This window comes from Heterocephalus glaber, unplaced genomic scaffold (genome assembly GCF_053883595.1).
Source record: "Heterocephalus glaber isolate CG9 unplaced genomic scaffold, H.glaber_assembly_v1.0 deba00001442, whole genome shotgun sequence".
Lineage (NCBI taxonomy): Eukaryota > Metazoa > Chordata > Mammalia > Rodentia > Bathyergidae > Heterocephalus > Heterocephalus glaber.
In genome coordinates, this window is record NW_028258296.1 from 34,877,252 (window position 1) to 34,892,078 (window position 14,827).

General features: G+C 38.1%; 1 protein-coding gene across 1 annotated transcript in view; it reads left to right on the forward strand.

Annotated features, from left to right (window-relative positions):
• Positions 1-11,411: 11,411 nt before the first annotated feature.
• The window catches only part of Palmd (palmdelphin), a 62,908-nt gene continuing 59,492 nt past the window's right edge, over positions 11,412-14,827 (forward strand). The window contains exon 1 of the mRNA XM_004869108.4: positions 11,412-11,977. Coding sequence (XP_004869165.2) covers positions 11,933-11,977 — 45 coding nt within the window. The 5' untranslated portion in view covers positions 11,412-11,932. The remainder of the gene's footprint in view (positions 11,978-14,827) is intronic.

A 14,827-nucleotide genomic window follows, 5' to 3' on the forward strand; every position in this document is an offset into this window, starting at 1 on the left:
AGAAAGACCCAACTGAAAAAGAGAACTATAGGTCAATCTCACTAATGAACATAGATGTAAAAATCCTCAATAAGATAATGGCAAACAGAATGCAGAAGATCATCAAGAAGATCATACACCCTGATCAAGTGGGATTAATCCCAGGGATGCAGGGATCATTCAATATATGAAAATCAATCAATGTAATACACTATATCATTAGAGACAAGGACAAAAACCATATGATTATCTCCATAGATGCAGAAAAAGCATTTGACAAAATCCAACATGCATTTATGATAAAAGCCCTGCAAAAAATTGGAATAGATGGTCTCTACCTCAAACTGATAGAAGCCATCTATGAAAAACCAACAGCCAAAATCATACTAAATGGTCAAAGACTGAAATCCTTCACACTAAAATCAGGAACAAGACAAGGATGTCCACTATCTTGTTCAATATAGTTCTGGAAACATTAGCCACAGCAATTAGACAAGAGAAAGAAATAAAAGGAATAAAGATAGGTAATGAAGAAGTCAAATTGTCATTATTTGCAGATGACATGATACTCTATATAGAAGACCCCAAGAACTCCACCAAAAGTCTTCTAGGCTTAATAACCAAATTCAGTCAAGTAGCTGGTTACAAGATCAACACACAAAAATCAATAGCTTTCCTCTACACAAATGACAGACTCACTGAGAGAGAAATAGGGCAAATAATTCCTTGCACAATAGCATCCAAAATACTGAAATACCTAGGAATCATCCTAACAAAAGAAATCAAAGACCTCTTCTCTGAAAACTATGGCACTCTGAAAAGAGAGATTGAAGATGATATCAGAAAATGGACAAACATCCCCTGCTCCTGGGTAGGAAGGATTAATATAGTGAAAATGGCCATACTTCCAAAACTGCTATATAGATTTAATGCAATTCCAATTGAGATCCCAGCAGCATACTTCATGGACCTTGAGAAAACAATCCAAAAATTCATTTGGAACATGAAGAGACCCAGAATAGCAAAAGCAATTCTAGGTAACAGAGACATGGCAGGGGGTATCACAATCCCCAACCTGCAACTCTACTACAAAGCTACTGTGTTAAAAACGGCATGGTACTGGCAAAAAAACAGACGTGAGGATCAGTGGAATAGATTAGAAGATGCAGAAATAACTCCAGTCATACTCAGCCATCTCCTCTTTGATAAAGGAGCCAAACACGCTCACTGGAGGAAAGATAGCCTCTTCAATAAATGGTGCTGGAAAAATTGGGCTTCAACTCGCCAAAGATTAAAACCAGACCTATATCTCTCACCATGCACTAAACTAAAATCAAAATGGATTAAAGATCTAAATATTAAAATAGAAACTCTGAACCAGTTGGAACAGAGGTTAGGTAGAACCCTTGAAGACATCGGTGTAGGAAAAGATTTTATGAATAAAACCTCAGTGGCCCGTGAACTGCCACAAACAATCAACAAATGGGATCTCTTCTTATTAAAAGGCTTCTGCACAGCAAGAGAAACCACCAGCAGTGTGAAGAGACAATCCACAATGTGGGAAAATATCTTCACCTGCTCTTCCTCAGACAAAGGTCTACTATCTCAAATCTATAAAGAACTTAAAAAGATCAGACCTCCCAAATTTAAAGACCCAATCCAAAAATGGGCATCTGAAATGAACAGACATTTCTCACACAAAGAAGTAGAAATAGCAAATAAATACATGAAAAAATGTTCAACATCACTGGTCATTTGAGAGATGCAAATGGAAACAACGCTGAGATTCCACTTCACTCCAGAAAGAATGGCTGCTATCATGAAATCAACCAATAACAAATGCTGGTGGGGCTGTGGGGAAAGAGGAACCCTGCTCCATTGCTGGTGGGAGTGTAGACTGGTGCAACCACTGTGGAAATCAGTATGGATGTACCTCAAAGAACTAGGACTGGAAGTCCCATTTGACCCTGCTCTTCCACTGCTGGGGATCTTCCCCAAAGAATTAAAAGAATCATACCACAGTGATATATGTGCACCCATGTTCATAGCAGCACAGTTTGTAATAGCTAAAACTTGGAAACAGCCCAAATGCCCATCAGCTGGAGACTAGATAAAGAAAATGTGGTTTTTTTATAAAATGGAGTATTACTCAGCCATCAAAAATGAGAAATTAGAGACATTTATAGCTAAGTGGATGCACATTGAGGCGATACTCTTAAGTGAAATAAATAGGACACACATGTGTAAATACTGAATAGTTTCTCTGGTGTGAGAAACTGAAAGTGTAAATAAGGACTAAAATGTATAATAGGTAATGTGAAATAGGAAGAAAAGGGGCAAAGGGGAAAGAAGTGGGAGGGCTAGGCTAAAGGATAGAAGGGAATGGGATTAATATGAGAAAATGGAAAGATAGGAACAAAATCTTTGTAAATAGGGAGGACTGGAGGGATTGAAGGGAGGGCTGGGCAAGGCTGAAAAATAAGAACCAAGAGAGACTATGTAAAGGTGCAAATTTCCAATGATGAATGTCATTATATTGTATACCTAAAATGTACCAATGATTAGAATGAATAATCGATAATGTAAAATAGGAAGAAAAGGTCCAAAGGGGTAGGGGTAGTGGGAGGGGCAGGGGAAAGGAAAGAAGGGAAAGGAAAAATGATGAGAAATGGAAAAAATGGAAATAAAGTCTTTGCAAATAGGGAAGGGTGGAGGGGGTAAAGGGAGGGCTAGGAATGGGGAAAAAATAAGAACCAAGATGCATTATGTAAAGGTACAATTCCCAATGAGAAATGTAATTGTGTTGTACACCTACAATGTACCAATAAAATAATTTAATACAAAGAAAAAAAAAAGAAGGGGGCCTCTGGACAAAGACAAAAGTGAGGGATGCGTCCTATAGACATCTGGGGGAAGTGAGTTCCTGGCAGAAGTAACAAAAGCCTGAGCTGGAGACATAAATAAATTCAGCAATCCTGGCATCTGTTGGCATTAGGATAAACTCTATAAGATTACTACGCATTGAGTGGAGATGAATAGAAAAGAAAATCACCAACAATTGATCCCTAGTGCACACTTTTACAATGTTGATGAGAAGAAAAGGAATTGAGCAAAGAAGGCTAAGAGAGAGAGATTTGTGAGATAGGAGCAAAATGAGGAGAGTGAAGTGTCCTGGAGACCAAGAGAAGAAAGAAGGAGGCAACGACCCTGACTCTGCCTATGCTTAGGAGGTTTTAGTGAGATAAGCACCTACCCTATACACTATCTTGAGGGCCATTGACCCTCTAAACCAAAATACTCACATTACTAACTCAGAAGTGGGTGATATTGTAGTCCTATTTAGAGCACCATAGAATGAAAACAAAGCAGTATCAGAGTCATAGACCTCGTTATTACTGGTCTAGGGCAATTAAATTCCATCCAGGAATCTATTAGAGAGGGGAAGAACAAGAAAAAACTCATATTGCCCTGTGAGGTGGAAAAGAGTTAAGAATAAAAATAGAGAAAGTAATAACAAATGCTCGCGGGGGTGTGGAGAGAAAGGAACCCTTCTCCATTGTTGATGGGAGTGCGGACTGGCACAACCACTGTGGAAATCAGTGTGGAGATACCTCAAAGAACTAGGACTAGAGGTCCCATTTAACCCATCTATTCCCCTACTGGGTATCTTCCCAAAAGAACTAAAAGAATCATACCACAGTGATATATGTGCACCCATGTTCATAGCAGCACAGTTCGTAATACCTAAAGCTTGGAAACAGCCCGATTGCCCATCGCCTGAAAACTGGATAAAGAAAATGTGGGTTTTTTATAAAATGGAGTACTACTCAGCCATAAAAAATGAGAAATTAGAGACATTTATGGCTAACTGAATGCATATTGAGGCCATACTCTTAAGTGAAATAAATAGGACACACGTGTAAATACTAAATGGTTTCTCTAGTGTGAGAAACTGAAAGTGTAAATAAGGTTTAAAATGAATAATTGATAATTTGAAATAGGAAGAAAAGGCCCAAAGGGGTAGGGGAAGTGGGAGGGGAAGAGGAAAGGAAAGAAGGGAAAGGAAAAATTATGAGAAAAGAAAAAAATGCAAAGCCTGTGTGAATAGGGAAGGGTGGAGGGGGTGAAAGGCACACAGGTAATGGGTAAAAATAAGAACCAAGATACATCATGTACAGGTACAAGCACCCAATGATAAATGTAAATGTATTGTATACCTAAAATATATCAATACAAGAATGGGGGGGGGGTACCGAGGATCAAATAAAAGAATTTAAGCAGAAAAAAAGAATAGAGAAAGTGAAGCCAGGTGTTGTGGTGCATGCCTGTAATCCCAGCCCTATGGGAGACTGAAGCAGGAGGATCTCAGGTTCAGACCTGCCTGGGCAATTTAGCAACATATTGAGACCTTGTCTCAGAATGAAAAATAACAAAGGATTGAGAACACAGCTCAGCATGAAGGACCTGGATGCAACCTCTAGTACAGCAAATTAATTAATTAATTAGGACTGGTTGTCACACATAAATCTCAGGGTCAGGATTTTCCTAAATACCGTAGGAAGAAAACTGCCTATTTTCAGGTTAGCACCATCACTGGTCTGAGGGAAGAGTCTAAAGAGTGACCACCCAAGTTCTTAACAAGGGATCTGGTTTCAAAAAGGCTCTAGAAAACTCTTTTCACATACACATCCTAGGGATATTTACTTCTTGCCTTTGGCTTCCTTGAATTTTCTTCCTTCCACTATTTCATTGGATTTTATGCTTGTGGTTGTCAATCACAAATCACTAATGCAAGTTTCTATCTTGTATAAGGGAGGATCAAAATACACAGAGAATATTTAAATTAAAACACTTCCCCTTCCTTTGAACACACTTATCCTTTCATTCTTAACAATTACAGAAGCAGTTTTGGAAGCCCTCTTTTGTGAGTGTCTTTGCAAGGTGTGACCAAAAAATATGGTGAATGTTGCTGCCAAATGCCATCCAGTGGAAAAGCAGGTTCATAAAACCATTAATCCTTCCACTTTGTTCACCAGATCTGGCATCATACAACTTCCAGCTGTCGCCCAAAATTTGAATTGATTCAGGACATCAAAGAAGCCAAAACAGCACAACTAAAGACTCTCAAGAAAAAGGACTTCCAGAACTGCTTCAGAAAGTGGCGAGGATGATGGGATTAGTGTGTTTGAAGCACAAGGGAGCATTCTGAAGATTAATGACAATGTGTCTTTTACTGTAATAATTTTTTTAATTTATACATTCACCATATTGTTCTATTACATGTCATACTTAAGTTAGAACTTATCAAGGTCTCATCCATCTCTCCAATTTAATCCATTACTGAAATTCTTTTGGATATCCCTATTAATCATTCTAATTGCTGTCATTCTTAAGGACTCGTACTCCTCTTACTTTGTCATTCCTATTCATCCTTGCCTTGGTCCATTTTCTGTTGTGATAATAGAATATCACACACTGGCTAAATTATAAACAACAGAAGTTTTGGGAGCTCATGATTCTGGAGGTCTAGTGATCCCAATCAACTCATCCCAGCTGATGAGGGCTTTTGTGCTACATCATAATAATATGACATACAGCATCACTTGGTAAAAAGCACATGAGAAAGAGACATGAAAAGGGGGTCAAAGTACTCCTTTTATAACTAACTCATTCTCATAAAATATCTTAATCCACTGATGAGGGTGGTATCCCTTTGATCTAATCACCTCATAAAGCTCTTACCTCTCAGTCTAGCTACAATGGTGATTAACTTCCAACATGAGTTTGAGAAGAGACATTCAGACCACAGCAATGCTCTTTGGGTCTCTATGTTCTGACCTTCTGGAGGCTAGGAAGAATTCTAAGGGCCTTTCATTTTATAAAACATCAGTATTTTTTAATATTCTTTTCACAAGCACTCATACTTCATATTACTTACTTTCTTAATAGTTCTTCCCACCTAATCTTTCTCTCTTCCTCTCTGTTCTAAGAAAAATTGACTGTTCTGTATTCCTGAAATATGAATCTAATCTTTTCTCTCCCATCTCCTCATCCACTTATCTTTCTATCTAATTCTCTCTCTGCTTCAGGCAGGACATTCTTCTTTCTGGACCTCTAACACATTATGTTTTCCTCCTTAGAAATGTCTCCTCTACTTTTAAGATCTTCCTTACCCATGCAGTAGGTTTGCTGCGACTCACATTAATCTCTTGTCTTTTTTTATTTGTTTTGCACTTAGTGTTTGTGGCAACACACTGTTATCCACTATTGCCAGTGATGGTGAACCTTTTAGAGACCAAGTGCCCAAACTGCAACCCAAAACCCTCTTATTTACCAACACTGCAATTAAATCTGAATACTGAGGTTTTACTTTAGGACAAACAACTCATACATTAACATCTTTCGTCTTAAAAGAAAAACACAATAACAGAGCTTTCAATGATCCAAACAGCTTTTTATGGAAAGGTAGAAGTTCACATTTGGTGTGCTTTTGCACAATTAATGTGATCTTTGCTTTTGTGTGCACACTGATAATTTGTCAAATCTTGGCTCATACTTCCTTAGTTTGACAGCAACTCATGCAGTGCTCAGGTCATCAGTTAGTCTGTTTCTTATATCAGATTTGGTAAAATTCAAAGATGAAAACAGCTGCTCACAAGCATAAGATGATCCAAACAAAGTAAGAAAAGCAATTCCAAGTGCTTTCATTGACTTAAAATTATGTGGCAGAGAATTCCACACTTCAAGGATTTCATTTTTAGAATTACCAACTGTGCTGTCCTTTGTCATCCCTTCACACTCCATCTTCTCTATCTTCTCAAGTGTTGGGTGCACATCACAGAATTTATTTTTCCAGATAGAGCTTTCTGGAAATTCCAATAACTCCATTTCCAGATTTTCATAATCTAACCAGTGTAAGCAGAAAAGATCAAGTTCTTCAAATCTGGCTTTATCTGGAGAAGTAAGAAAACATAGGGTAGTCTCCATCTTATGAAACTGTAAAAAGCTGTTACTAAAATTCTCCTTTACAGCTGCTGAAATACTAGAAAATTCCTTGTAGATTTCCTGATGGCTTGTAGACTGTCTGCAAATGTTGTAGAATTTTATACTTGCATTTTTTTGTGTTTTTAGATTTGAAAAATATTTTAGCTGCCCACTTTCAAGGTCTGGGATGACTTGGCTCATATGCTGACCGAGAGGGCTCTGCCTGCCCACTGCAGCATGCGTCCCATGGGTTGCCACCACTGCAACTGTGCTGTGCTATCCTGTCTCAACCAGTGCAACAGCGAACACTTTGTCTTACCAGAGTATAATGATAACTGGTTTACTTTTTGATTTTTGATTTTTTTATTAATATACATTTTCATGGAGAGAAAGGGGAAGTAAAAAGAATTAAAATGTGTTACATACATGTACCAACTCCCCACAGTGAATGTAATGGATTTTTTTGTCCTTTAATTACTTCAAGTATGTGTCTCACCTCTCCAATCAGATAGCAAATTCATTGTAAGAAAGGGTACTATCTAAGAATCTCTTCTACCCTGTAACTCCTAGTATGTATTTCGGTAATGCATTATAACTTTTAACTCTTGTCATCCTCTTTTACACTGGTTGACAGGCAACAAAATATTTAGTAAAACTAGCTTAATAAGATACTTGAAAGCAGATAGAACTTTACTGTATCTCTGTTCTACAAAAGGCTGAATTTGGTAATGAATACATACTTTTAATACACACTAGCTCACTAGACTATATCACTCTGTAAAATATACTAGATATTTTTTGATCCAGCTTACTTCTAGAGATAATAATAAATTTTTCAATCTGAGATTTCATTCTCAACTCTAAACTCCATATGTAATTGTCTATTCAACATCTCCATATGGATAACTGACCTGTTGGAAACTGAGCTCTTGGTATCTATCCTCACCTTAAAACTTCAAACAAAAATACTATTTCACCAGCTTCCCTGTCTCAATTGATGGAAACTTCTATTTGCTCAGGTCAAGAGTCTTAGAGTTATCCAGAATCTTCTCTTTCTTTCAAATCTTAAATCCAATCTCAGGAAATCCTATTGGCTCTACCAAGAAGATTAAAATATATCTACACTTCAAAATAAGGATGAAAATGATTAAAATGAATAATTGATAATTTGAAATAGGAAAAGGTCCAAGGGTTTGGGGATGGCAGGAGGGGAAGGGGAAAGGGAAGAAGGGAAAGGAAAAATTATGAGAAAGAAAAAAAAATGGAATCAAAGTCTATGTAAATAGGGAAGGTTGGAGGGGGTGAAGGGGGCACAGGTAATGGGAGAAAAAATAACAACTAAGATACACCATGTTCTGGTACAAACACCCAATGATAAATGTAAATGTATTGTATACCTAAAATGTACCAATTAATATATATATATATAAAATATATATCTACACTTCAAACAATTCCCATCGCCCTCATTGCTACCAATTTAGATCAAGCCATCATCACTTCTTACCTGGCTTACTACTACAGCATCCTACCTAGTCTTCCTGCTTCCATTCTTGCCAAACAATCCCCTATTTAAAACATCTCAGTGGCTTCTTGCCTTACACAGACAGAGTAAAAGACAAACTCCTTACAATGGCCCACAAGATTCTGCATGGATTGGAGCCTGTTGCATTTCCAACCACATCTCTTGTTACCCTTCCCTCAGCCCCCCTTCTCTAACCACACTAGCCTTGATCCTACAGCATGCTAGATGTGGTCCATCTAGGGCCTTTGCACAGGATTTTCCTGTTATACTATTTTCCTTGACATCCTAATGGCTAACTCTACACACACCCCTTAAGGTCTCATTCCCATTCTTTTTTTCTCACTGAAGCTATTTTAGTGGTCCAATTCTAAATTTAAATTTTTATTTTCCTCCCTTGTTCTTTCTTTTCATACTATTATCACTGTGGCTACAATGAGAATTTGCCTCTCAGACATCCATCCTCAGAAGCATGGGTGATCAAAGGTCTCAGATGTTGTACTCCGAAATCCTTTCCTATGTTTACATTCTCAGCCATGTTTCCTGGGGACTCTCCCAGCCAGTGACTGGGCATGGCAGGAATGCTTAAGTAGGCTCATTCCTGGAAGACACAGGACCACTCTGGCACCTGACTTTGGACCCAAGACTTTCTGATGCCCTTGCCAATGTCCCTTAGACTGTACTGCAGATTAGGCTGATTCAAGCAAATCTCCCTCCATCTCTCCTTTACATGAGTCTCCCAAATTGTCCCAGCTCCAGCCCTTTCTGTCTCGTTCCATAACACCATATACACACACACACACACACACACACACACACATATAAAATTAGGATATATAATATTATTAGGATATATAATAGTATTAGGATATATATCCTAATAATATATATAATATTTTATATAATAATATATCCTAATAAATACATATTTATTATATGTACAGGAGATATATATATATATTTTTCACATTTAACCTAACATTTAGAATGCTACCCACAGCATTTGTTTCTTAGAAGACTCAGGAAAACATGATATCCTGCTCATCTGCCATATTCTTCTTATTTACTAATTTGTCTTTTATTGCCTACCAGAATACAAATTTCAGAAGAATGGGAATTTTGTTAATTTATGTAGCCCACATACTTAGCACTGTGCCTGACAGGTGCTCAATAAATATGTACAAGATGAATGAGTAACAAATCCTTGAAATACTACCAACTAGACAAATGAATAAACACGTGATACCAAACATCACAACTCTGCTCCTTCCTAAATCCCCGATTCTTTTATTTTATCTAGTCCCTTCACACGTACACACAAACACACACACACACACACACACACACACTAGGAAATCCTTGAGTTTTCCTACAGCAAAAATGAGACTGGAGAGAAAAGTTGATTTTAGGAAAAGATTCAGATTAATAATTAAATGACTGCCCATCTGTCCTGGGCAGCAAAATTACAATTCTGACTGAGATATTTATCACAACTGCTCTCTTATCTTTAACTTCAGCCAGGATCTGCCAATAAAAGTTTTAAAGGTTTGATTTTTTTTTTAAGCTTGAATATCCATCCACTAGTAATTAAACTCAGCTCAGTTCTAATCAATTCTCCTATTTGCTAGTCTCCCTAAATGTCTCTTTTGAGAATGCAGTAACAAGGATAAATAGACCACTCTCAAATATGATTCAAATTCTTGCAAATTCAAATTCTTGGATGAATTTCATCTTAAAGTAATTGACTTTGCATGTGGACTTCATGTCTGGGGAGTTCCAAATGACAAAATGAGGAAATCTTATTTCATTAGAGTGCTTAAATTTCTCTAGAAGAAAACCCCACAAGATTCTGCCCAACAGGTTTTGGTCCAGCCTTAAGTGTCTGGAAGGATGGAGGAGGATGGTAGAGTGTAACTCTTTCTCATGAAGACTGATTTAACCTTCAGCCTGTGCCTGACCTTGCCTGGTGTCCTTGGGCAAGCTTTCATAATTGCTGTTATAAAGTCAGGCCGCTGAGGCCCCAATCCTGGCTTTACTACTTATTAGCTATGTGGTAAATTACCTCCCTGTACCTGTTGCTGCACTTTTAAAATAAGGATAGCACCTATTGCTCCACATCTTGTAAGATAAATAGGATGAAACACATTGCTTATAGAAAATGCTCAGTAAATACTAGATATCACGATTACTAATGTCAAAAATTCAAAGGAAATTCAATCACATGTTCAGTGTTTGGTTTGTCCTTTTAGTATAGGTGCTGCCAAAGCAAGCACTGGTTTGTCCTTTTAACCTCTTTGGTCATATGCTAATAGGAAGGTGCTTGATGGCATACAAACACATAATAATGAGGTAGATGATATTAGGATCACTACATCAAAATTTTATTAAAGAACCAGTAAAGGAAAGAAAACAGACATAGTCTATGGCAAAACATTGTGTCTGTTTTGACCTGAGTTTCTTTGGGCTTCACTGCCTTTTTCTAAAGGGTAAGAGAATTTTTATAGTATCAGGCTGCTGGTGTCTACAAAATGTTTCATCACACTTTCTAAAGCTCACTCCTTTCTCTTGTGTAACTCATAAGGTCAAAATGGGCACCATCCTGAAAGCCAAGAGTGTCATTTCTGAACAAGGTCCAAGAAAGAACTGCAAGTGCAAGCTGAGCACCAACACACTGAGCACTTGTGGTGGGCCAGCTTTTTAATATTGTCACGTTAACACCTTTGTGTCCTCCATGACCTATGAGTCCAACATTTACAACAAACTACTGAAAGTGGGAAGCTGAGGGAGAGGAGGACAGCCTGATATAAACATCACTCTATGAAGTTCAAAAGTAACTCTGGAAGGTTCAATTATTATTAAAGCCAAACACAAGGAGAAAGGCAAACAAGTGGCTTGGTACATGTACCCAGGCAGGGTGAGGCTCTCTGCTTGCGAGCTGGAGGGAGAGTGCAGGCAAACTAACTTGGTAGAGACCCATACAGACCCACAGCGGGCAGGGGCAGGGGTTGCGGATTGCTGGAGCACAGGCGGAGTGAGCACTAAGCATGTGGCTTCCTTGTGCCACTCCTGGAAAATAATGGACTGGGTAAGGAACAGTTAATAAGAAAATGTGCCTTGCTAACTGCGCACATTACAACAAAGAGCTGGCAGCTCCTGAAGGAAAAGGGCTTGTGCCGCTGCCGTTCAAACTTGTCAGTCAACTCGTGCCAGCAGCCTCAGCGTCTGCCTCCCCAGCACACCCTCATTACATGTGTCTGTCTGGCCTGATCCGTGCATCTGCTGAGAGGCGCTCCTGACAAGTCAGGAATTTCTCAATTTCTCCCTGGTGCAAAGAGCGGATTTCTCCCTGCTTCTCTTTTGTCACCCCTGCTACTCTCCCCAAGGAGGCTCCTTGATTTATGGTAGCTTTGGACTTCCTTCAGCGTCTGCCTGCCCTTGACTTCTAGAATGGAAGAAGCTGAGCTGGTGAAGGGAAGACTCCAAGCCATCACAGTAAGTCTGCGCGCAGTTATAACTCACTAAGGTGGTTGCTTAGAGGAACGGCACGGCTGCTAGCTGCCCCTGTCATGAGCCCCTGTAAGTGGAAAAACAGAAGTGTCAGCTTTCGTGGACGTGTCTCTGCTTCTCTTAACCCTTGTGACCCTCTGTAGGAGTTCAGGGCAAAAGCTCCTGATTTTCATAGACAGTGCCTACATCTTCAACAGCAATCAAAGTTTTGAAGGTAGACTGGTTAGCTATCATTTACCTTCTTTGTACCTTAAAAATGAAAATTCTATTTGACAGACATTAGGTCAAAACTCAGATCCCCGGTTTTAGAAACTTTCAGGCAATGGATGCAGCAAAAAGTTCAAATTATTTAAAGGGAGTAGGGAAGTAAAAGAAATAAAATAACCTACAACTTTTTATTTTTAGTGTCATAGTATGTCCCAGAAAGCTTAACAGAATTAAAGTGAAGGTTGGTATTCTTTTTTTTTGGTACCGGGGTATTCTTAAGCTAAGCGTTAAACAAGAGAAAAGTAGGTAAAAGGACACATCAGATTAATTCTCAGAGATCGGTTTCCAGTACAGTTATAAACTGAATAAGATTCTGATAGAGGAATGCAGTGCATGCAGTGGATTTGGAAAATATTTCGTTAATGCTGATAAGGAAAATAATGGATTTTTTATGTTTGTTCTGGGAAAGAGTCAATGCAGAAATGAACTACTTTTCTTAAGTGACACAGCTACTTTGTTTTTTATTTTATAAAATGTTGTATTTGGCAGGAACTTGTAAATCTATGATACAGTTGTTTATCATTCACTGCAATTTTTGATATAATCTTTTAAGGAAAAAATCTTTGGAAATTAACACCCTACTTTCTCACATTTGCTGCTACTGAAGTTATCTGTCAGGAAGAAAGGAATACTTTTCAAAAACTTTTGCTGTATCTAGATAGGTAGGAGACTCTCTTTCTTTGCTGTTCAAATTCTAATCGCATAACTAATAATACTAATCTTAATTTAGGAATTTTATTAAATGGGCAAAGTATCTCAGTTACCTCCAGGAAGGATTCAATAAGTGAAAATGTTTCCTTTGCCAGTGATAAGGAACCAGGAGTCCATTGAGAAGTTGTCCCTTTTCCATAAGCGATACTTTTTAAAATGTCTAACTTCTAATTACTGTATCTTCCCTTCTTCGGAAACCCCTGGCCTGGACTGTTTGTTTTGTTTTGTTGTTAAACCCAGTCACCATTTCAGCTGTCCTGCTTTGAAAGGACAGGAACTCCACTGTGCTCTGCTGTTCTTGGCATAGGCCTTTTACATTACAGCTGTTGTCTAAAGGTTACTTTACAAGCCTGTGTGAATTATGTGGTCATAAGCTCTACTTCTAATTGCTTCTATCTCCTAACTAAATGAAATCATGTCTTCAGTGAATATGCGAGACCACCCTTTCCTTTTTTTGAATTGAGGTTCACCCTAGTTTAAGCCCTCAGTACCTTGAAACTCTCATTGAAGCCACACATATTCCTGAGAAACAGCGATGTTCAGTTACTCGGGAGCACCAGGAATTTCCACTGAGGCTCCAAATGCAAAAAAAGAGACTAGGGGTCATCACACCTTAAGAGCAGTCACGAGAGTACAAAAGTTCCTGAAAGAGGCTTTTTTGATGTTTTTTTAAAATTAAACTACTTTTTCGAATTATTCCATTAACCTAAACATATCCTATTAGAAAGAGTCAAATAAATCTCCAATGTAAGATCACAAAGTAATTCTAGCTGAGAAGTAACATACTTGTATAAAGGTTACAGGGAAAACTGGAAAAAGTTTATGGGACCAATTTCCAGGAGTCTACACCTCATCAGGCTAAATCCAGTCACATTTGTCACCACCTAGAGGAAAAATGGAGCACAGGTGTCCATGGAAACAACACATCCCCTCTCCTCCCTGCCCAACACCCTTGGAAATGCCAGCTTTCCCCACCCTGGCCTTACCCAGAAAGCCAGCTCAGCTATTCCCTTTCTCCCTGGGAAAATAAAAAGTCATAGTATTCAGGGAGTTTGGAAGGATTATTTCACTTTTGGATGTACTTGAAACCTTCAGACTCTTTGACCTAGACTAAAACTCAAAGACAAGCTTCTCACTTTAGCTGTTGGCCTACACTGAAATGGTTTTCATATGCTTCAGGAACACATTCAGAAGGCAATTGCCCAATGTACCAAGATTCAGCAACTCACAGACTTCATTTTGGGGAAGAAAAACTTTTGCACTCTAAGATGTTTGAATTTTTATTAAAATGTGTTTCACCAATTCCTGGCTATGAAATAAAATAATCTTTACTATTATATTTATTCCACCCGGTTTCAAGTGTCTAAAAAGTCACTATAAGGACTGCAAAAAATTGAAAAGATAAATATATACACCTGTAATTGTATAAAACAAAGTGACAGTCTTCTCTAAATAAAATGTTTTTAAGCACATTAAGTACTGGATATAGCAGTTAGGCTCTCAAACTGAAAACTAAATTACTGTGATGGTTCCATTCATTTCTTACATCAGTAAATTGAATTTTAGATTAGTCAGAGTCCTCAATAATTTAAAGACAATGAAGGCAAAATGATGAAAGTACTCAGAAACAATTGTTTAAAGAAGGCATTTCGGGTTGCAGGCACCAAATATACACTCTACTTAATTACTCACTTTCATGTCCTTCCCCCATTACTTCATTCATATACAACTCATACCTTACTAAATTAATACCCAAAGTACCTTTCAGCCAAAGACTTCAGCTTTCAAATATAATTCAAAAACAGGGCTGCTTCAAACTGATTAAATATTATATTTCATACATTAAAAGTCTCAAGG